General features: G+C 40.0%; 6 protein-coding genes across 6 annotated transcripts; 2 read left to right on the plus strand and 4 right to left on the minus strand.

The window, feature by feature from the left end:
• The first annotated feature begins 1,738 nt into the window (after positions 1–1,738).
• On the plus strand, positions 1,739–4,153 carry dynll1 (dynein, light chain, LC8-type 1). Its single transcript, XM_034595554.1, has 3 exons — positions 1,739–1,877; positions 2,699–2,837; positions 3,774–4,153. The coding sequence occupies exons 2-3, from the start codon at positions 2,706–2,708 to the stop codon at positions 3,909–3,911; spliced, it is 270 nt and encodes an 89-aa protein (XP_034451445.1). The 5' UTR covers positions 1,739–1,877; positions 2,699–2,705; the 3' UTR covers positions 3,912–4,153.
• A 778-nt stretch (positions 4,154–4,931) lies between these two features.
• rpl6 (ribosomal protein L6) lies at positions 4,932–7,824 on the minus strand. The gene is made up of 6 exons (XM_034595553.1): positions 7,605–7,824; positions 7,398–7,496; positions 6,940–7,083; positions 5,510–5,558; positions 5,227–5,411; positions 4,932–5,115 (listed from the first exon to the last, which is right to left on the minus strand). The coding sequence occupies exons 1-6, from the start codon at positions 7,746–7,748 to the stop codon at positions 4,963–4,965; spliced, it is 774 nt and encodes a 257-aa protein (XP_034451444.1). The 5' UTR covers positions 7,749–7,824; the 3' UTR covers positions 4,932–4,962.
• Positions 7,825–9,102: 1,278 nt separating this feature from the next.
• Positions 9,103–12,939, minus strand: acaa2 (acetyl-CoA acyltransferase 2). The gene is made up of 10 exons (XM_034596310.1): positions 12,691–12,939; positions 11,911–12,077; positions 11,666–11,794; positions 11,146–11,262; positions 10,861–11,008; positions 10,560–10,735; positions 10,350–10,479; positions 10,163–10,233; positions 9,883–10,037; positions 9,103–9,720 (listed from the first exon to the last, which is right to left on the minus strand). The coding sequence occupies exons 1-10, from the start codon at positions 12,704–12,706 to the stop codon at positions 9,639–9,641; spliced, it is 1,191 nt and encodes a 396-aa protein (XP_034452201.1). The 5' UTR covers positions 12,707–12,939; the 3' UTR covers positions 9,103–9,638.
• A 430-nt stretch (positions 12,940–13,369) lies between these two features.
• mrpl40 (mitochondrial ribosomal protein L40) lies at positions 13,370–16,113 on the plus strand. Its single transcript, XM_034596490.1, has 5 exons — positions 13,370–13,545; positions 13,681–13,767; positions 14,489–14,644; positions 15,432–15,513; positions 15,639–16,113. Exons 1-5 carry the CDS (start codon positions 13,484–13,486, stop codon positions 15,861–15,863), a joined length of 612 nt encoding a protein of 203 aa, XP_034452381.1. The 5' UTR covers positions 13,370–13,483; the 3' UTR covers positions 15,864–16,113.
• A 93-nt stretch (positions 16,114–16,206) lies between these two features.
• Positions 16,207–18,042, minus strand: c9h22orf39 (chromosome 9 C22orf39 homolog). Its single transcript, XM_034596491.1, has 3 exons — positions 17,960–18,042; positions 17,044–17,211; positions 16,207–16,929 (listed from the first exon to the last, which is right to left on the minus strand). The coding sequence occupies exons 1-3, from the start codon at positions 17,987–17,989 to the stop codon at positions 16,801–16,803; spliced, it is 327 nt and encodes a 108-aa protein (XP_034452382.1). The 5' UTR covers positions 17,990–18,042; the 3' UTR covers positions 16,207–16,800.
• A 426-nt stretch (positions 18,043–18,468) lies between these two features.
• ufd1l (ubiquitin recognition factor in ER associated degradation 1) lies at positions 18,469–22,247 on the minus strand. Its single transcript, XM_034596563.1, has 12 exons — positions 22,091–22,247; positions 21,741–21,873; positions 21,049–21,081; positions 20,826–20,947; positions 20,331–20,461; positions 20,167–20,239; positions 20,007–20,075; positions 19,851–19,919; positions 19,725–19,775; positions 19,546–19,634; positions 19,005–19,089; positions 18,469–18,882 (listed from the first exon to the last, which is right to left on the minus strand). The coding sequence occupies exons 1-12, from the start codon at positions 22,091–22,093 to the stop codon at positions 18,808–18,810; spliced, it is 933 nt and encodes a 310-aa protein (XP_034452454.1). The 5' UTR covers positions 22,094–22,247; the 3' UTR covers positions 18,469–18,807.
• Between the last annotated feature and the right edge of the window lie 900 nt (positions 22,248–23,147).

Here is a 23,147-nt window from a genome sequence, read left to right on the forward strand (position 1 = left end):
CTATTTAACCCTTTGATACACGAGCTATGCATACTACATGCACCACCACTATGGACTGTCACTTCAATGCTTCTCAACTGTGCAATGAATATTGCACAACAGTTATGTGCAATCCATTCACTGTACATATTCTGACACATAATATATTTCTGTACACTCTATATACCGGTTTAATTACATGCATATTTTTTCTATATATTTGTTCTATTTCTATTTCTTTATATTCCTTCACCCAAGTACTGCATGCTACTTATTTGATGTCTTTCTGCTGCTGTAACATTGCAAATGTCCCCATGGCGGGACTAATAAAGGACTTCTTAATGCAGACCCCTATAATGCACAACATGGGTCAAAAATGACCCATATTTATTTCATTTTATTTCATGCATGGCTGGGTGTTTCTTTGCTATAATCTTTTATAGCTTATTCTTCATTTTTCATTAAGGAGAATGCTCCTTTGAAGACATAGAAGATGAGTCCTCTATGTCATCAAAGGAGCCTTCTATATTTAGGAGAGCTGGAATTCAAGATCCTCAGTCAAGATCCTCAGCATCAGAGATTTCTGCCTCAGAATCAAGACCAAAAATTGCCTCCTCATTTTCCTTATCCTGTTCTTTAAGCAACCGTAAGTCTGAAATGATATCGACCACCCATTTACACTCTGGATAGAGAAAAATCAAAAGTATATTTTCAAATGCATATTAATCAGTCTATTAAGTATATACTGTTATATTTCGAGTTTTATTTTGTTGATCTAGCTATGGTTAGCTAGCCAGAAAAGAAGCCAGCTAGCTAACAGCTAATTAGTATTGTGCATATTTCTCTTTCTCACTAGTAATGGATTGTAAAATAAGACTTAAATGCATCAGATGTGCAAAAGCAGCTGTGCGAATGGTAGGTGTTCCATAGTGAATACATATTGGTCACACGTTCGTTTATAAAGTAAGAAAGGAAAAACTATTATGATTTGTGGTAATCAAAAACAAGATATTTAATGAATACTTAGAATATTAAATGATAAAATACATTTATTTCAAACATATGGCAAAGAAACTCTAATGCATGAAATAACACAGGAAATGAATATGGGTCATTTTTGACCCGTGTTGGTATCAAAGAGTTAAGCTGAAAGAATAACACTTGTTTGTGACTTACTTTTAACTCCACCAAGAATTTATATAAAATAACACTTCAAAGGATTCATTAAGCCAAGAATTCACAGTGTCAGTGGTCATAGATTCCCCACTGACACTTCAGTGTTTTCCTGAACAGATCTATTAGTCTGTATATAGTGATAGTGATAGCACCACCTACTGCCAAAAGAAGGTAAGACTCGTTTTAAAACTTTAATTCGATTTACATTCAATTTTTTACCGTGTGGTCTACACTTGACGTGGCGTGGTCCAGCGCCGCGTGACGGACGCCGGAAGTGATATGTTTATCCTTTATATATAATTTAGTATTTTTTTAATTTGAGCTGTTTCATGTTATTTTATTTCTTAGATTTTCTACAGAAATTTGCTCTAAAACAACAAAAACAAATAAACAAAACAATAACAATCAAATGTTTTCTACGTGGTGAGGAAAACATGACACGACGCTGACTCCGGTGCAGCTGTTTACTACGGTCGCCGCGGCAACCGTCGAGTCGCAAGGCATGACGGGTTGAAATAAAATGCTGCCACAAACACCCGAAAGATAGACGCCGTCCGGCCAATGAACTGGCCCCGTGCATTAATACCAGCCAATGGGAAGGCGGCGAGCCTCGCAGGCTGCAGCCGCTACACCCACATCACTTTTGTGTCAAGCAGTTCGCGGGAGTTGTCACCACAGCAGCGGTCATCTCTCTTTAACCCGAGCAATCAGCAGCGTAGGAGGTAAATATACGGAATCAACATGCGGGGAATTACACGACGTCCGATTTAATCCTCTTTAAAAGTCGTAACGGTAAAAATTGTATGGTGTTTTTCTTCCTTTTGCTGGATGAATGAGCAGCCAGTCATCGCTCCGAATGCATGTGGCGATGTGTTGCTAGCAAAAAAAAAACAATTCCCCCCCCCCGTGACGCCTTACATCAGAAAACGTAAAGTCCCGTGTTTGTCAAACGGTGTTTATTTGTTATTTTCCGTCTGCACCTCGAAGTATCGCTGGCGTGTTTTTTCGTTGCTTCTTTCTAACGCGATGCAGTCGCAGCAGCGTGGTTCCATTTCGCAGCCTCGTATTTCACAGGCTTCGCGTTTAAATCAAATTAATTAATTAATTAAAAAAAAGCTCCGGTGGATCGTAGGCGAACATCGCAAATGTCGTGCGTATCTATAGAAACTACGCAGAGAGCGCGTCCCGGGGAGCTCTCAGCTGATGGAAGTTGTTACGCAACACTTGGGAGAAATGGCAAGTTAAGATATTGTGTGTCCGTTGTTATGTAATTACATCGTCACCAGCCATTTTATTTCCTCCTCCTTACTCGCCCATGAGACCCTCTCGTTACACGATCATTTGAATCCATCGATGGTGACAACCGCAGGGATGCTGGGGGGGGGGAGCAGAGTCGATCTCAGAGAGAGTGTGTGTGTGTGTGTGTGTGTGTGTGTGTGAGAGAGAGAGAGAGAGAGAGAGAGAGAGAGAGAGAGAGAGAGAGAGAGAAAAACTGCGCCTGAGAAGATGATGATGAATCCTCCGCTGTGTTTTGGTTTCCCAGGGCAACCATGTCTGACAGAAAAGCAGTGATCAAGAACGCCGACATGTCGGAGGACATGCAGCAGGACGCGGTGGAGTGTGCCACTCAGGCCCTGGAGAAGTACAACATCGAGAAAGACATCGCTGCATTCATCAAGAAGGTACAGAAACAAAAGAGGCCGCCTCTGCATCCAGCAGATCCTCCATTCAGATCCCTTGAGGAAATATGTTGCCACCATGCAACTCTCATCAAACCCATTATTTCTGCTCCAAGTGCCAGTGATGTAAATCTATTATCTTTTACTATCCCTCGCTTATCATCCATGTCACACACCCAAACTGGTATTACCAATTGTCTCTCAGCACTTCCCGAGGAACAAGCCACATTTTTCTCTCCCGTGATGACATTCCTGTTCCTGAGCAGGAAGGGACACACCCCCGGTCATACAGACACTTTCACATGGATATAACTTAGTGTTTATTATCTTTCAGTGTTGATAAACAAACACATTAAGTGGATTTTGTGATGTTGATGTTGTGATGCTTTAGTTAGTCTTAAAGGAAATTCAAGGTCCCTTAACTATAATTTAGCTGCTCAGACCTAAATAACCTTTTAGAATTACGATCACAACCACACAATGGCAAAAATCCAGCAATCTGGTCTGGTCACAATATGCGTTTTCAGTTCGGGGGGGCACACTTACCACAATGTAGTGTGTCTAGCTCTAAACACACAGCTAAAACTAAATATTTCCACTCGGGGGCGTCATCACTGACAATGAAAGGAAAATATGTTGGGTGTGATCACATGTAGAATTTAGTCTTGGCTGTAAAGAGATTTGTATTTCCTGGGGAAAATACCATTAGTTTTGATGTTTAGTTAAGGAAGGATGTACTGAGTTCATGTCACACAGCAGCAATCTTAAGTGTGACTTGTTCGTTGCGATGTAACCTTTAAAATATTTAATGACAAATGTGGTTTGTCAGTTGTATTCACTCAAGGATCACCCACCTTCTGTATTTCATGCTTTATTTAATTATGTATTCTTGCTTGGAGATAGACGACCCTAACCCTTTTCCAAAAATGTCCCTTACAGGAGTTCGACAAGAAATACAACCCGACCTGGCACTGCATCGTCGGGAGGAACTTCGGGAGCTACGTGACTCATGAGACCAAGCATTTCATTTACTTCTACTTGGGTCAGGTGGCCATCCTGCTGTTCAAGTCCGGCTGATGGACGTGTTGTTTTTTTTAACACCAGCTGACCATACATACAGTACTGACTGACTCGACAAAGGCACTTATCATTCCTTGGCAAGGGGCCGCTGCCTTTTTCTGTGCTGCTTTCTACTTTGTTCTGTTTTTAAGGATTAAAAAAACGTGGCCATGTTAAAGAGATAAAACACTTCTATTTATTTTTGTCTTGTTACATGACATGTCATTTTTTTAATTAAAGCATAGCTGTTAAGCTGTCTGGGTCCAATGTCTGGTGTGGTCACTTCATTGAATTAAATTATATACCAATGATTATAATCCCATAGAACCAGGTACTTCTGTTTTTGGAAGTAGATCTGGTGGTGGTATTGATATTTACAGTTAGTACATTACCGTTAACATTACCTGTAGGATGAAATAATCAAATTGCATTAATGAGTCCATGACATGCTAACACAATATCTGTATAATCAAATACGGGAGTATAAAATAAGGCTGATGTGAGCTGAATATTTCATACACCCAATATGAGCCACTGCATCTTTCAGGAATTTTGTTTTTACACAAGCACTTTAACCTTAAATATTTGGTTTTATATTCATGGCCCACGGCCAAAACGTTTAAGCAGGCTTTAGTTGCCTACAGGTAAATCTGAGGAGAGCGGAGGAGTCATCTGGACACTGAATACCTAAAAAAAGTATGGTGCTTTTATGAAAACACATGATCAAAAAACTATTCCGACTGTAAACTGATCAGCAAACAGAAGATGGACTCCACACACCCACCATCTATACCAGAAGCCCCAAAATATTAGCCATAGCCCCCAGAAGCTACTGTCATCAGATTGCTAATGGGCTCAAATTGCTTCCACGTGACATTACATTTTGCCAATCGTTAATTTAAAAATTAAATATATATACTACAGCTCTGGAAACACTTATGTTGGGAGAACAGCTGTAAGCTGATGGCAGAGTAAAGGTTGGGGTAGGAAATACACAAATTTGCACAAAAGTCAGGACAAACAAGGCAGGAGATGGTGTAAGATGGTGGTACTCTTTATTTAAACACATTTAGAAAACCAGCTTGTGGGGGAAAACACCGTTAGACAGACAGAAGCTGGATCGCAGGTACCCTTTCAGCTGAGGGGTTTTCTTAATAAGGGGCAGGAGTTGACCGTCAACAGCCTTCTGGTCCTCCTTCCTCTGCTCTGTCAGCTGGTACTTCTACAAATGAAGAAGACGACCAACGTCAGGTAGGAATCAAACTGGAAGCTCAACGTCTCATAGAAAATGAATGAAATCGTGTATTCTGAGACAACATCCATGTTAGCTCACCTCCTTTTCTGTGTCAAAGATCTCTCCTTCCTGGTGACGGGGTCTCCTCAGCTTCTTCTTCTTGAAGTAGGCATCATTCAGGGTCTTGGGGATCTTCATGCCAGAGATGTCGACTTTTGTGTTGGTGGCAATGCAGAACTTCTGGTGAGCCCTGCGCAGGGGGACTCTGTTCAAAGCAAGAGGGCCTAAAAGAGGAACAATAAAGCAAAATAAACATTGAGCCAACAGTGCTACTACTCTGAAATATGGATGAATAATCAAAATTCAATTAACCACCACTTACCAGTGACAAGCAGGAGACCACTTGAGAGCTGCTTCAGGAAGACCACGCGCTAAAAGAGAACAGTGTCATTGATTTAAGCTGCACAGGCAAACAATTGATGCATCAACCACTGTATACAGTATTTAGTGCCAACTTGGAAACAATTTTAACTGCACAACTCATGTAGTAAGCTAAAAAAAAACAATCAAAAAAGAAGTCACATTCGTGCCAATTGGAGACAATGGCTGCAAACCACTTCAATGCATGGCTATTTAGAAAAGGAAAAAGAATAAACCTACTTGACACTGGTTTTAATTGAGGGGGCTCTTTGCCTGTCAGTTTAATAGCTGAAACATTATCTAGGTCAGCCACTGCTCAGTCTGTGTGGGCATGCTTGCTTCACAACTTGCCAGTGTAGTGTTCGAGTGTGGGAGGTACGTCTGTGGTACCGTGGGTGTGTAATTACACTGATATTAAACCAACAATGTGTCCTTCAACAGAGATTTTTCATGCACAATAGAGATGCACATTTTTTTTATAACCGGCTAATGTCTTCTGATACTGTGCGTTCTACGCATTGTGACGACAGGACTGTTGTGATGTAAATTTGAAACAGTTTTATCTAGGGTTAGAGTTAGGGGACATTCAGAAGGACATTCAGGAAAAATACAAGTCAATCACAATTAGTGACTAAATTTGCACGGCCAATGTCCAGTGTCAGGGAACAGATAATGAATCAAGTTAAAAAACAGCACAAGTGGGGTTTTATTTGCCTGGTGTTGCAAATTTGGTTTAGACTCCAGAGTCCTTTATTCAATATTAAAATAATCTTCTTTCCAAACCACGTTTCTAGGGGACTATTGACTTCAACTGCCAGTATATCCATGAAACTGTCAATCAGAAGTCTTGCTATAAAACTAGCCATCAACTACAATCACCTTTCACAAAAAATGAATTACTGCACCGTCACAAATCGTTTTAGGTGTTCCTACATACAACTTAACATGTGCTACATCACTGAAGTCCTGGCCATGATGTAATGAGTTTATAATACCCAACAGTAATCATGTGCATTAAGTACGATTGTTACACGTGGGAATCCATTCAGGTATATATGCGACTGGAGCAGTCCTTTTGTTAACATCTGGATCAGATCATTCCTTGACAGTCTAAATCCTTTTATGATGCAAGTCAGCATCAAGTCAAACAATTTTGTGTAATATATGAAAGTTGGAGATCTGGTTTTAGTTCTGTAAACACAGATTCCCTGCTCCTTAAACCCGCACTGGACTCTAAACTTAGAACATTAGCTCTACATACAATCATACAAGGGGCATTACATATTGACCTGACAAGTTGTTCCAACCCTCTACAACCACTATGCGAGTAATTTCTGCCAATTCAAGAGAACATTTGAATTGATATCAAGGCCTGTGCTCAATGGTTCTCACCTTTCCACGGTGGCGACCAGTGAGCAGAATGAGGACATTTCCTGGGGTGATGGATGCACGCAGCTTCCTCTTGTGCTGGCTGAAAGGTTTCTTCCCGTGGCTCTTCAGTTTGCGGGGAACATCCTCTGTGGGGTAGTAACGGGGCTACAGATGGAACAAATAAAAAGGTATTACAAATTTTTCCTTCACAAATTGACAGCACTGTATGAACTGATTATGAACTAAATGAAAACCAGTGCAGATCTGAATGCACTTGTGTGTAGAATATGGACTTGTTCCCCCATCAATCTGTATCAACAATGTATTCAATCCAGCCAAGCAGCCGTGGATTGCTTTAAGTGTGTAACAACTCTGTTTGCCTTCTGTTTCTGTTCACATAAATATATCTAGAGTTTAATCTATCATTGATGTGAACAGAATCAATTCTGAAAGGAAAGACTATTAGACATGTCACTCACCATCTTACGCAGTTTGACAACACGGGTGCCTCCATTTTTGTCTCCGCCAACAGTCTTCACAACAGTGAACTGGGGTTTCACCTTAAGCTTTTTCTCCACCTGTAACAAGAGCAAATGATGATCAAAACAGGACAATCACAGCTGATGCGTGTCCATTTGTTACATTTTGCAGGTCGTTTTGCAGGTCGTCCGTGTAGCTGCCCTCACCTTGGTCTCAGTGGTCTTGGTCTTCCGCTTGTACATTGCCCGGCGGGCGTACATGGCGGATCGGGAGTAGCGGCCGATACCCCGGGCCAGAACCGGGTTCCGGCTCCCGTGCTTCCTCTTGGCAACCTTGTCACCCTCTGCCATCTGAAAAAACAGAAGCTAGCTTTAACAACTGCAGCAATGGCACAGGATTGGAGTTGATGCAGGATTTTCCACAACAAAGAGTTTCCAAGTCTAAATATAATGTCCTCACTAAATATAGAACAGCATTTCTGTTTTATCATTGTATATATATATATATATTTAAAAAAAAGCACTTCCTGGATGCTGCTTAAAAATAAAAAACACACTACACACATTACACTGTGTACAGAGCTTTAAGAAAACTACCACTGTACCAATGACTACAATGAATGGCAGCCTGAGAGTAAATATTCACAGTGTCCATTAATGAGCAGGAAATAAAACCACTAATATAATAATGGTGAGTTTCTTAGCACCACAGTTCATGCCAGTGCAGCGGGGGCATGACAAGTTCTGTTAGCTAGCAGCTAGCACCACGGACAGTGCAGTCGCTGAACAGGTTTTACAGCCACTTGACTGAAAAACAGCAGAAATTAAATGTTTTGCCTAAAGAACCAAGTGTGTGACAGCAGACGTGGAAGTTTTTAAACCACCCGAATAACACGCAGAACACGTTTCTATTAGCATGCTAGCTAACGTTACAAACAGCACGAAGGCTAGCCGCCGGCCTGGTGCTGCCGAGGCACCAAACTCTTCATTTTACCGACACACGGCGGATTAATCTCTGTAATAATCGTATCTGAAGCATCAGCTAAACACACAGATTCGTCTCCTGATGGGTTTCAACTGTAGTTTTTATTCTGTAACGCAGATGAACGTAGATTTGATTCCCACAGTAACACGAAAGCAAGGCAGTCTTACCTTAGCTATGAAAAAAAGACCGACATCCGGGGATGTGACGTTTATAAGGACGCTGCAGCATAACGTTGACGTAAGTGCGTCGCCTTTCAGGGAGCTCTAAGCCTTCTGGTATTTGTAGTCCTATTCACAGTTCTCCTTTATCCTCAGTGTACACTTAAAAAAAACATTTTATATTTGATGTACACTAAAGATAAAATGATTTATATTTTATGTACACTTAAAAAAAATTCTACTGATACTCTAAAAAACTATCAACTGACTTTTCTTCTTCTTTAGTAAATTAAAATCTCTAAATTATTTGTGATTTTCAATATTTCCTAAAGTAAAAAAGATTCCTTACTAAAAATCCTTGGGTAACAGCAAAGCATCAAAAAGTGTTTTTCTTTTTTGAGGGGCGTATTGTGAAGAGTTTGATATTCAATGTATTAATAACAATATAATAATAATAGATACAAATAATTCTGACTGTATAAGCCTATGTTTACGGAATTAAAATAGCAATTTTGTGGTTCTCTGTTAAATGAAAAAAAAATCAAAGTGTACAATCAAGAGGTGCAGATGAAAACTTAATTTATTATTCCAAAATTCTGTTTGAGGTCGACACAGAAATACAAAACCACACATCAGACATATTTTCTGACAGTAAAAATCCCTGATAAAGGTGAAATAAAGAGCATAAAGAGTCCAACATGAGATTTCTGAGTTTCTTCAAACGTCACTCTAACCGCACACAAACTGTATTGGTAAGTTATTAATATGCTACATGGGTTATTGCTAACAAGGAGTCACCCCTGTCTTTTAGGCACATAAAGAAAACAGACTCCTGCTGCACTCTGGTAAAATAATCTCACACAGGAGTTAGTGTTTTGTTTTCACAGGCAACACTGGACTGAAACATTTATTGTTCATTTTGTATAAAAAGACTGAAGGAAGTCAGGAGTAAATCACAAAAAATGAAGTTGGCCCATTGATCATTTTGTGTGTATGTGGAAGAAAATCTCTTATAGCATATGTCGACTGAATTTTTATTGGAGTGGAGAAATTGTGTTTAACATTCTTCTACAGAAATTCTTCTGATAGCGTCTTCCCTCAGTACTTTTCCAGGACGATGGCGATGCCCTGACCTCCACCGATGCAGGCGGAGCCAACAGCGTACTTGCCTCCTCGTCGTCTGTCAAAAACAAAGATCATTATTCCAAGCTTGTCAAAGTGCCAACATCTCAAATGATTCGCTGTATATATATATATATATATATATATATATATATATATATATATATATATATATATATATATATATATATATATATATAATTACGAATGACAAGGCTACCTGAGCTCATGAACCAGGTGACCTGTGATGCGGGCTCCAGAAGCACCGAGAGGATGTCCAAGGGCAATAGCACCACCGTTAACGTTGCTTTTCTCTGGATCCAGTCCAAGAGCCTTAGAAACGGCCAGGAACTGAGGAGCAAACGCCTCGTTCACCTGTGCAAAGCAAACGACATCAGTGGAACATTTTATCAAGTATAATTGATCTTGAGTATTTCCATATTGAGTTACTTTTACTCTCACACAGAGGATGTCACAGATGTTTGTCACAGGTAACAAACCTCCACTAGATCCATATCGTTGAGAGTCAGACCGGCTTTTTTAAGAGCTTCTGTGATCGCTGGGACGGGACCTAAGATGATTCAAAGGAAACCAGACACTTAGTAAAAGAGATCATGTCAAATACCACAACAGTTTATTAGCCTCTAACAGACTAAACTGTATCTTCATGACAGTGGTGTCACTCACCAATTCCCATAATGCTCGGGTCACAGCCTGACACGTGATAGGACACGATTCTGGCCAGTGGAGTGAGCTTATGCTCCTTCAGCGCATCTTCACTTGCAATCACCAACGCAGCAGCACCGTCAGATACACCCTGGAGGTCAGGCAGAGAGTGTTCAGATCAGAGCCATATATACATGTACACAGCAGACAGCACCTCAGGCTTTAACTCACCGAAGCATTGGCAGCAGTGACGGTCCCTCCCTTTTTGAAGACAGTCGGCAGTTTGGCCATCTGTTCTAACGTGGTCTGAGGCCGGGGGTGTTCGTCTTGAGCCATGGAAACTTTGCCTTTCTTGGCTTTCACATCAATGGGAGCAATCTCTGCTGTGTAGTGACCAGCTTCATGAGCTGTGAATAGAAACATCTTGCTGTTTATACTGAGCTTGAGCAAAATACCAATCTTTCTTCTGGAAAACAATATATTTCAATGTTATTATGTGGAAGGCGAACAGGCCATGAAAAGACCATCTTACCGGCCTTCCATCTTTGTTGCGTCTGGTATGCGTAGTTGTCACACTCTTCTCGTGTGATCTGGTATTTGTCTGCAAGGTTTTCTGCGGTGATGCCCATCGGGATTTTGATGTGCAGGTCAGTCAGACCAGCCCACAAAGTGTCCTCCAGCTGTCAGACAGACAAAGGGGAGCTTATTGTTTAAGCTTCTGAGGTTCAATAAAAAGCTGTTTCTATGAAAATCACAAGGGTCCATGTACATTTATATTTGGGGAATATTAAGTAGAAGAAATCAATCAAAGGCCAACCTTAAGATCGAATCCGAACTTTGTACCGAATCGTATGTTGCGAGCAGCGTACGGGGCCTGGCTCATATTCTCTGAACCTCCACACAGCACCACCTCCGACTCCTTTAGGCAAATCTCCTGCAAACACACAAAGTAAAAGGTTTTTCCTTTGGAGCACCAAGGCAAAAGATACGTTCAACTTTTTTGGGGTCACAATTAAAAGCATTGGACTTGGTTTATTAAGAAGTGTTTTCAATATTTCTTTATTATGTGTTTATGTAGAAAATATCAGGAACACCACTTGATATGATGCAGTCCCGTGCAACATCAAATCAAACAATGACCTCATCTCAAAAACGTATATTTTACAACACTTTTACAGCAGCATAAACAAAAACTAAACAACATAAGTAATATAAAAGTAAACCAGTTGTATTGGATTTCATTAGACTGTACCTGTGTATGTAATAAAGTGGCCACTGAGTGTTTAATACTATGGTTTATTGTACATTTGTATTCCTGCCTTATTTTTTGTTTTTACCTGAGCACCACTGATGACGGCCTGGAAACCAGATCCACACAGTCTGTTCACAGTGAGTGCAGGAACTGGGATGGGAACCCCACACCTCAGACCCACATGACGAGCGATGTATGGTGCATCTGATGAGCTCTGATATTAGAGGGTTAGAAGAAGACACAACACTATTCAGCATACAAACAAGTACGTATGAACAGGCACTTTTGATCTTTTTGAATCGGACCACTGGCATGTTGGATTTGAGTTACCTGCATGACATTCCCCATGATGACACTGTTTATGAGCTCTGGTGCGACGGCCCCTGCAGCGAGGGCAGCTTTGGCGGCATGCTCGGCCAAATCTGTGGCACTGTGATCCCTCAGCACACCACCATAGGTACCGAACGGAGTGCGCTTGGCGGCTACAATAAATACACCTGTAGAGAAAAGGAGCAGTTTAGTGCAGTGACAGCAGCTCCCACCATTAAACCACAGCCAGAACACGTAGTGAGGATTTACTAGCAGCCAGTGGACTGAAAGTGGAAATAACATCAGATGCATTAACCAGGAAAAGAGGGACCAACTACTTCTGGATTTTCATTTGTCAAAGTAAAGTATACAACCGCAGTATTTCACATGAATATAAAAAGTATTATTGTTCAGGGATTATGGAGCAAATTTATTTTTGAGATTGTGAGGTTTTATTTTTTGTGATAAGTTAACAGGCTTTTATGTCCATGTTGTTACAAGAGGATATAAATCAGTTTCACATTTTTTAATTTGCATAAGTGTGGAAAGTTATGCAATGACCAAAGACCTGTGAATGACTCCATCTTGTCACCTTTTACCTATATTGCTGTGACGTGATCCCAAATATGTATTTTAAGTTTTATAAAACAGTTTACAGTGAGGACATTTCGTGTGAATACACTGATAATAACGCCAATGAGCAAATGTGACATGTGCAGAGCTGCTAACCAGGTGCAGCAGCAGCTTGTGTGTCTCCTACACAGTCTATGGTTGTAGCAGAGCTGGGACGTGTTTACTAACCTCTGAGAAGAGCCATGATGAGGAGGACGATTCAACAAACCTCCACTGACACGATCAACCTTCTCCTCTGCTTTATTTGATGTGACACTGTGGAGCCGTCCAGAGTCAATACAAGGGCCGGACACTGCTGCGACCTTTCCCCCAAATACTGAACCACAGCCGACACACTTCACTTCTTCTTCTTCTACTGCTACCACCGCTTCTTCTTCTTATCAACGCTTTCAGGGTCGTCAGGCAGCTTATTGGCGCATTACCGCCACCCTCTGGGCTGGAGTGTAATGTGTTTTTCTTCGTATGATTGAACAAAATTTATGTGGAATTTATTCCACGAAGAATGTTGAATCTTTTTACCACATCACTGTCAAAACATAGAAACACGTCTCTATCCTGAAACTGAATAATTATACATTTTTGAATTTCACCCCCAGAACATTATTGTTTAGTGACAGAATAAAGTACATTTAGTTTTTATCTACAAGACGATAGGAGATGCAGCAATATTCAATATAAAAAAATGTTTTTGCTTGATATATTCAATGCAAAATTAAAAAAATTAACCTCTTTGACTTTTAGTTAAAGTTTGATGTGAGTCTTATTTAACGAGTTTTATTTATTTTAATGGGCAGAATAAAACACTCGAAAGTGCGTCTTGTCAAATTGCGAAACTGTCAAACGTCATCACCCTGCGCCACCTCTCACCCAGGCAAAGGGACAAACCAGTGATGTGAGGCTACATGTGAGCGACTGTGTCTCTTCAGTATGAGTTCAAATTGAACGCAGACGCAGTGGAAACATGTCTTTGTCTTTATCGCGCTGTGTCTGCAGGGTTCTGTCGCGACCGGGCTCCGCGTCAAGGTAAGTGTGATGAAAACTGAAGTTAGCTACACGGAGCTAACGCAGCTAGCTAAGGTTATTGAGTGGAGGCGTGTCTGCTGTCAGATCTGTGCTCGACAAACACACTGGCTCCTTCATTGTATGGTGTCTCTGCAGCGTCCTGTCGGGAGAACCTCTCCATGTTGTCTCCAGGAGTCCTTGGTTTGCTTCGGTGATGACACTGAAGACATCTGCTCCTCTGAGGTAAGATCCAGACTCAACTATACAGATATTGGTCTGGAAAGGACACGTGTAGTTCATTTCTAAATATACAAACTCTGCAACAAACAGACATGACCAATCTGTCTTCAAACGTTAAGGCACTGTCACTGTGAACTTCAAGATTCAGTGTGTAGAATGTAGTGACATCTAGTGGTGACTTTCAATGTTGCAGCCGAATACCCCTCACCTCACCATCCCCTTCCAAACATGTTAGAGAACCTGTGGCATTCAGTTGTCATAAAAAAACTCAAAAGGTGTTTAGCTTGTCAAGTTTGGGCTACTGTAAAAAAAAAAACATGGCAGCCTCCGTAGAGAGGACCCAATCCTGATGTAAATATAAAGTATATAACTATAAAGGGTTCATTCTGGGGTAGAGGAAACAACAATTTGTACAATTTAGATGGAACACACAAGTGAAAACCTCCAATAGGATTATTTTATATTCACAATCTGCCAATAGATCCCTTTCCCCTAAATCTTACACACTGAACCTTTTTTAAACTAATATTTTGATGGTGAGTATGATGGTGTCTAGTCCAGACTGTGTACAACAAATAGTTTTGTTCCAAGTCAGCGACAAAGAAATCTTTACAGTTTACAGCCCAGACAATATCTTGTTTCCTGTCACAGTATCAGTGTCTCAACATACACCTTGTGATTGAAAGTGCTCACACAGCGCTGTGCTTGGTGTTCTGTGCTGTAGAGCGGAGCCCAAGAAGAAGAAGAAGGTGGACCCAAGAAGGGACCAGTTATTGAGAGAACGGATGAAAAAGAAGCTGAAGAAGCTGGAAAAGGTTCCTCCTGAATACATCCCAATAGAGGATTTCATCACTCCAACCAAATGCTTGGATGAAACGAGGTACATCATATTTTACTGTTTTGCTGGTTAAATGTGTGTTGTGTTGAGGCAGTGCCGCCCTAACTAGTGTTGGGTGTGGTAACAGTAAATTGTACTTCAAAGAATAAGGCTGGCAGTAGTATTCTTCTACAAACAGAAAATATACTGCCTTTGTTTTTAATGCCTGGCTGATGTAACTTATTTGAAATACTAGAAATAGAAATTATCCAAATTGTATCAATGAACATCTCTGTTGCATTGGGCGGTGTGTTGGTTCTGGTCTATTTCCAGACATTGTAACTGCAAAACGGATAGAAGCCACATATTGATCATTTGATACATGTTCTCTCCTCAGCTGGTGCTTAGTCTAGAAACAGTGTGAAACTCCTGTTGCACAAGGAAAACAGCAGGGAGAGCAAATTCATTAATCCAAGGATGTGACTTTCCTAATTCTCTGCCCCCTGGATCCACAGTCAACATGTTGTAGACAGTTGGCAGCTGGAAACCTGACCTCAGTGACCAGAGACTAATTTTGCAATGGGGTTCAAATCACTACTGTATTGAGGAACATTATATTATTATTTTTATTAGCATTTTTAAACAAATTTAAAACAATTGTTTTGATATGAATTTGGTTTTGTACACAGGATTTAAACAGCTGAAGGCTGACAAATAACATTTAAATGACTAATTTTAATATATTTTATGGACATGCATTCTTGTATAATTTGTTTTTCTTCAACTCACCCTTTTGTTCTTTCCTTGCTGCTCTAAAGGGCTATAACTGTTTTTTTTATATCTCACAAAGGGACCGCTCTACACCGAGGCTGACATTTGAACACAGTGAGGGTCGAGCCCTGCTGCTGAAGGAGTGGAGTCTATACAAACAGGTCACCACTTACTGATTACACCTTCATCACTAATGCTTTTAAAGAACATGCTGCATCTGGCCTCTGCTCTCCATCATGTACAGTTAATGGAGGCTTGATTTGCTCATCTGCCTTTAATCTTGCAGGAGCAGCACATGGCTGAAATGCAGGTTGTTGAACTTGCTCTGGAGGCACAGAGGGAAGCGCTGGAGGAGCTGAAGCTGGAGTCTGAGGAGCTGTACCAGGCAGCGCTGAAGCCAGACCCCCTCCTGTTCCCCTTCAGTCACGAGGGTCCTGCCTACTCACCGCCGAAGACGTATGAAGCTCCGGATGGGAAATACAATGACATCACTAAAGTTTACACCCAGTGATGGACAGGGCACAGCTGTGGGTGCAGCCTGTATTGTTGTTTATTTAGTGTCTCCTTGTTTGTACATGATTCAATAAATCAGGATGCAGCTTTTCTAACAGTGAAGATGAAGGAGTGAATGGTCATCAAGCGTATGAAGCTGACGTCACCTCCACTCTCATGTCTGTATTACCACTTGTTTCCCCCCCCCCCATTTTCACATCTCTGTGTATAACATAAAAAGAAAATAAAACTGAATTTTTTTTATTGATCCAATTTGTTCAGAATAATTCTGTGATTTAAGGATAAATCCACAACTAAATCATATAAGGCTGAAATATAGTGCACAGCTCTGGATGGGTTGAAACATAACAGCTGAGTTCTGCCACATTAATGCATCAATAACGACCACCTACAGTATCAGAAACAGCCAAACAAGTTAATTTAGAGAGGACTACTTTGCTTGATGCAAAACAGTCTTGGTACATTCTCGTGTAGAATTTTTTTTAATCCATGCACAGCCAATCCATTACTTAGTTGACATAAATACAATCCTGAGTAAGTACCCACTGTATGATTTAACCATATATTGTTCTTCCCTAACAAGGAACAATTAATATTAAACTGTGTTAAATCAAGTGTGAGTGCAGTCATCCTCTGCTTCTGTTTACGAAAGCTGTGGATACCTTATTACTTATGACTGTGCTTTAACAGGTATTATATTGTAATTCATTTGTTGCCATCCTCATCATTGGCCACTAGATGCTGCCCTCACTGTTTGAATATACTGTACACGTCTGCTTCCACACAGCAGCTCTCTGAACTCAATCTGAGATGGCAGTGAGTGACCAAGAGTCTCCAGCATGTAGCTCATAGGGATTTTATGTCCATGAAATGAAATATATTACGTATGTTCAGTTCACTTTGCTTCGGCAGCAGAGGCAGCAGGTTAAAATCCATTAGTCCTGAGGCCTCCCCTGGTTCAAGGGCAGGTTCCAGTCTCTGGGAGGGCCTTGCCTCAGGTTCCACACCGGGGTGAACTTTCTCTGCTCTGCCACTCTGCACCTTTCACTCGCCTGCAACGCTTCCTGCAATACAGAAATATTTTGGAAAGAATATTTACTTATGAGTTGGCTTGTACACGCATGAGAAGCTTCAAGAGTTTCAAAAGTGATGTGCAGACTTGGTGGAAGCATTCGTACCTTTGCCTCGATGGTTTTGTGTTTCTCCCACTGACTGCAGTTACGATAGTCCTCCTTCCACTGCTTGCAGGATGGTAAGGTTCCATAAGTGTAGTAGTGGTGGAAGCGATTCCACAAGCTTTTGCAGTGTCTGAATTCACTCCAGTAGTCATCACATTCGCGGGGGGGCTGCAGGTAACGGACAAGGGCAGAGATCATTACCGATTTATCTTGTTAAGATTCGGTTTTAACCCGATTCTGCTGTGTTTCTGAACGGCTGCACAACTTCCTCTTCCCTGGTTACATCCCTCATGGGAGACAGTGGGCGACCGGGTTCAGGGTTTAATACACATCAACCTGCAGTGGGATTGATATGTGCAGCAGGTTTCCAGCATTATTCAAAACTGTTTGTCTTCACTAACGAATGTGATTAAACCAGAGCCGATACAACTCTTAGTGGATATTGGCATCGTGAAGAGACTTTGAAAATGAGCCATTCTGAAACAGAACTGGAATTACATGCAAATAACATGCAAATAAAGCTGTATTGAAAAATCTGGCAATATTTGTTTTGCTTATAATGCAAAATCTGATGTGTGTGTAACTGTTTTCTGACAGCGCCCCCCTGAGGTCACCAAAGGTCGCCAGTCTTCAGTTACAATTATCTAGTTTGCATTTTTTTATTTGACGCGCTACATTAAATGTCACAGTTTATAATACACGAGGTAAAAAACAGCGGGTTCCTGTTTAAACCTCCTGCTGAGTCTGACACTGGTGATCAGCAGCTAGCTAAGGTTACTTTGCCACATTAGCATCGGTTAGCTTCTCACCTTGCTAACAGTTTAGTTCGGGATTAAGATCAAGGCAGGAGACACTGAATCACTTCATTAAGCTAAGAGCATAATTTACAATATAGTTCATGTTTTTAATTCGTTACCCTCCACGGTGCTGCTCCAGATTGGTCCATTGCTAACTTAGCTTAGCCGCGGAAGATTGAATGGAAGGGAACTTCCGGTGTGATTTCTTTTCACAGTAAAAGCACAAACCACACACTTCAGCGACTTACTTTGAAACTCACTCAGGACAATAAATTACTGTAGAAAGCTAATTTAAATATCACATGAGATCTTTTAATTACTAACAAAGATTCATCCAATTTATTTAAAGTTCTCTGCTTTTAATTTAAGTTAAATACCTGTGCCGGACAAGTAAAGACACTTAATGGTTTTTCCAATTTCTTCTGTCATCTATTGGCTTTATTAAGTACTTACATCATTATTACTTACTTAGTTAAAACTAAATAAGTATTTAATAATTAAATACTTCTATCCACCAGGCACAGTCTTCATCTGTTTATTCTGAAATGAATAACTTGAACGCCAGTTTAGAAAAATGCCAGAGTTACAGAAATAATATAACAAACAATTAATTAGAGGATACAATGAATTAACTGCAAAACACAATCCTTTATTCATTTTGTCTATAAATAAACCAGGAAAAATAGGAAACAACTTGTAATGTATCCCTATAACTCAGGGTGAAAATAATCAAACATCCCCTTTTGTATAATTACAATGCAAGTCTAGAGCTATTATTGCTCCAAATTTCCATTTATCATATTCAAATTGAGCTTTACAATTGAAACAATTATGAAGTGGGAAAAAAAAATCAACCTGATATATATGAAATCAATCTGATATTACGCCAATGCGTCTGAAGACCAGTTATTTTTACTGTTAAAGGTGATAATACATATGATCATTCTAACCCAGCTCTCCACTTTCTTTAAGGCTTTCTGCCCTTCTTGCGTAGTGACTGTCCTTCGCCCGAGAAGGCGATGAATCTGTTCAATGCATCATCCTGAGAGAATTAGGAGATAAATGTGGTTAATTAGCAGAATGATTTAGGAGGAATTAAAATACTACAAATACACACTAGTCAAAATGTTAAACAGGTAATAACATCATCCATTCCTTTCTTACATCATCTATAAATCTCCTGGGCTGAGGCCTCGAGTTTCTGATGAAGGTGATCTTGCCGACTTTGAATTCGTAGTTGGGAATCCCTCTGTGTGATAAAAGATATGATTTTAAGACAGTGCAATAGTAAAAAGAAAATATTATGATGATTCCTAGAAGCCAGACAACACGAGCCAGGCTGAGTTTATTGTTGCAGTTTGCAGTTGGTTAAATCACCATACTGGGAATTACATCTACTGTTAAATCGACCATGTCATATGACATAAGAACAAGGTGACAGTTGAGCACACACACTGACCATCAGAACTTTGTTAGCATCTACAACAGTGTGCATCAGAATTGAGATGCATCAAAGTATCACATTGTCTCAATTCATATCACCAATCTACCTACAAACATTATAATCATTCTATAAATCATGTGTTTATCATCAGTTGTGTATTAAAGGCATAAAATAAATCTTATCATGTTGAATAGTTAAATCATTGTGTTACAATATTAAACTGTAAGGCTACTTCATATATCAAACTGAACATCTTTTCACCTTTTAATGTCACTTGGAGCGAGAGGAACGGGACTGGGCTCGATTCCCTTTAATTTACCATCCAAACGATTACCAGAACCCGTGAAAGCCTGAGCATTAGAGACACATTCAAAGTTAGATTGCATCCGGTTATCATTGATCATAAAGATTTTTATCTACCAACAGCAATATCTACTCACTCTGAATCCCATGTCCATGTCTGCATAACTGCTGGGATCTGGTTCCTCCTCCTGTGAAGTAAAGAGCTTTATTTAACTGTTCAGAGCACAAACACAGTAAGTGTACAGGTAATGTTTGGTCCTTACTGTTGGTTCCTCCTGGTGCTGAGGTCGTCGTTCAGGCTCTTTGTAACCCAATGGAGCATCGAAATCCACCTGAGAAACAGAGTCACACTCAGAGTTAAACACAATTAACTAAACTGAATAATTTACTCTTGTCTGTAATAAAACGGAGGATCTTACGTTCATATCGCACTCAATGATGGAAACTGCTTTATCTGGCTTGGTCTCCATTACTCGCAGCTCATATATCTGAAACAAACATAGGTTCCTTTATTCAGTACTAACAGACAAATACAGATTCACATAATCTGAATACACTAAACTGAATACACTGATTTACCTTTTCATTGTAGTTGATAGCTATGACGTCACCAGTTGTCAAGCAGGCAAAGTTTCTCAAAGCATTCTCCAGTCTGTAATAACACGACAGCTCAGTTGATCATTTTCGTTTAACACCAAATGTGACGTAGGGTGAATTTATAATCCTCAACTCATCATTCTTACACTGCCTTTGGGTTCGTAATATCAAGGAAGTCGGGACTCTGTGGCTGGAACTTTGAGTAGGTGGCCACCATGAGGTTCACGCTTTCCACTTGCACCAACCCTCCTTCCTCCAGCAGGAGATTCTGCATCATCTGCAGTGAAGGAAATAAAGCAAATATCAGTTCTGCTTTACATAGTAGCTTAATGCAGTTAATAAACAGTTCAGACACAATAAAAAACATGTACTAAGATTGTATCTCTCTGCATCAGTCATACTCCTAAAAATCCCATCCAGCATTTTTCATAGTTACCTAAATTCCAAGTTTTTGTATTTAGTATGTTTTCCTTTTACTTGTAGTTTTATAAGATTATATCTTTACTGCTATTTGCATAAAATATAAAATAGCAATTCGATATAACTCTTCTTCTACTTATGAAGAATACCACTGAACCACTGGTGAGAGAAGACACTTTCATCTCTGTGACATCAACAATGAGTTTGTTTCTGTTTATTACCCAGTGTGGCAGATAACAGATTCCCTCGTCTGCCACAAACTCCAGAACACCACAGTGTGTCATTCTGTCCGAGTTCTTGTTGGTCAGCTTGAACAACATTGGATACGTGATGTTAAGCCGGCCTGTACAGGGGAAAGGTGGAGATAGATAAGAAACATGAACTGTACATACAGACAGGACTTTACTTTTTAATTAGGAGATGTTTGATTTCAGTTGCACTTACTGAGCTGGTCAAGAGCTGACGGTGGCATTATAACTGAAAGAAGACAAATAAATATTTGAGACAGGAACAACATACATTCTAATAAATATTATTGAGCCATAAATATAATGACTAAGAGATAAAGTTATGAAAGCATAAAAAAATCATGACATAGTTCTACATAGAGTATAATCCTGGTCAAAATATATGAGAACTAGATTGTACTTGCCTCCACTACATGTCAAGAGGGTAATACCACACTTTTTTACTCCATTACAGTTAACTGACATACGTAGTTACTTTGTTAGTGGCATTTAAAACTTGAATAATTTATTTAATTGTAATCTGGAGTGTGATTTGGGAATCCCTGCATTCACACAGGGGTTCTGACATATTATCATTTACGTAGCTATATTTAACAATTTAAAGGGCTTATGGTACATTCCTCACATTCGCCACAGGAGCAGTATGGAGGCACGTTATGTTCTTTTCTGTAGTTTTTTTATGTTTGAAGAAGTGGTCACTATTTACTTTAATTGTATTGGATTTGGCTGCAACGCTGTTTACCCCTGAAACTCCAGAAGTGAACACCCACCCCTCCATCAGCACTGTGGTGATTAGATAATGAGTGTATTGTCATCTTTGGGTGAACTGTCCCTTTAAAGTGACTGGATGTGTGAACATTTCTCCACATTTCCTCCAGCAACTCTCACTTTTGCCTCCTTTCTCCACGTCGGAGCGGTCGTTGGGTCCCGCCAGCATGGACACCGAGTAGCAGCGGTACTGAGTGGAGAAGCGGTTCTGGAAGCCCCGGGACATCGGGTGGTCGAAGACCTGGAAGGAAAACTGTGGAACAAACAAATCAAACTCAGACAGTAGAAACACAGCCACGGTGTTTGCTGTAGTGGAGCTGACTGGACTAGTTTCACCATGACAGCGCATCTTCCTGCTGCTGTCGTCATGTTGTTGTTGATGTTGTAGCTTCACGAGCTAAACTCTGAACTACGCTGAGTTCACACACTGATTCTTCTTCAGCGGTGAACACAGGCGGGCGGATACTCACCATGTTGACAGGTCTGGTCTCTGCTGCTCAGTCCACTGGAGAAATGTCTGTTCTGCCTTTTTTTAGAAACTATCACACAGGAGCTACGGATTTTTGCACTGTTTCTCTTCTGCTTCTTCCGGAAACAGTACGAGCCGGAAAGAGGAAATGACGACACAGATGTCGGCAGCCAATCAGAGCAAGCCTTTGAAAAGGGGATTTTCTCATAAACTGCTTCCTCTTTGTAGTTTAGTTTAATTAACATATATATAAAAAATATAAATATGAAATGTATTTATTTTATAAATATAAAAAGAAAATAAATTTCCATTGTAGATTATATAAATAACAAAGATGAGAGACCAAAGAACATTACAACGGCGAAATTTTCCACAGAACACATACATTCAATATTACACAACACTATACGTCCTCTGTATAGTATATTGTCTGTTGCATTTGCACTACTTTATATTTCGGTTACAACCAATAAAAAGTCCTTAGTTAGTTGCACTTATGTTACACTTTGTAGTTTGGCTTTTTTTTAAGCTAATGTACTTTCATGATTCTTGTTGTTCTGGGTTTGTACCCTCGTGGTCTAATGCACTTATTGTAAATTGCTTTGGATAAAAATTATGTAATGTAAAGTGTCTAATTGCTGTGTATATATATTTCATTCTATTCTTTTTTTTTGTACCTGTATTCATTCTGTACTTGGGCTGCTGTTATAGCTGACTTTTACCCATGTAGATCAATCAAGGATTATATCATTTATTTCTTAAAAACTGTGAACAAGAAGAGAATTGCTGCTGTTTTAAAGGCAAATGATTAATTTGGCCCTTAGTTTCTGAAACTCTCAGTTCGTTCCACGATCAGAGGTTAAGTCGAACATGAATGTATACAGTTCTCAGCAAATGACAACCAGGTAAACACTGTGTGTTGAAGATCATGTGAAATGATCAAAAGCTCCAGAACAGCTAATGATAATAATTGACCTTGTGAGTTTGTTTTTAAGCTGCTGCTCCTGACTTTAAAACTGATTTCTGAGCGGAATCTCATAAGTCACTCCCTGAATGGT

This window comes from Hippoglossus hippoglossus, chromosome 9 (genome assembly GCF_009819705.1).
Source record: "Hippoglossus hippoglossus isolate fHipHip1 chromosome 9, fHipHip1.pri, whole genome shotgun sequence".
In the NCBI taxonomy this organism is placed as follows: Eukaryota; Metazoa; Chordata; class Actinopteri; order Pleuronectiformes; family Pleuronectidae; genus Hippoglossus; species Hippoglossus hippoglossus.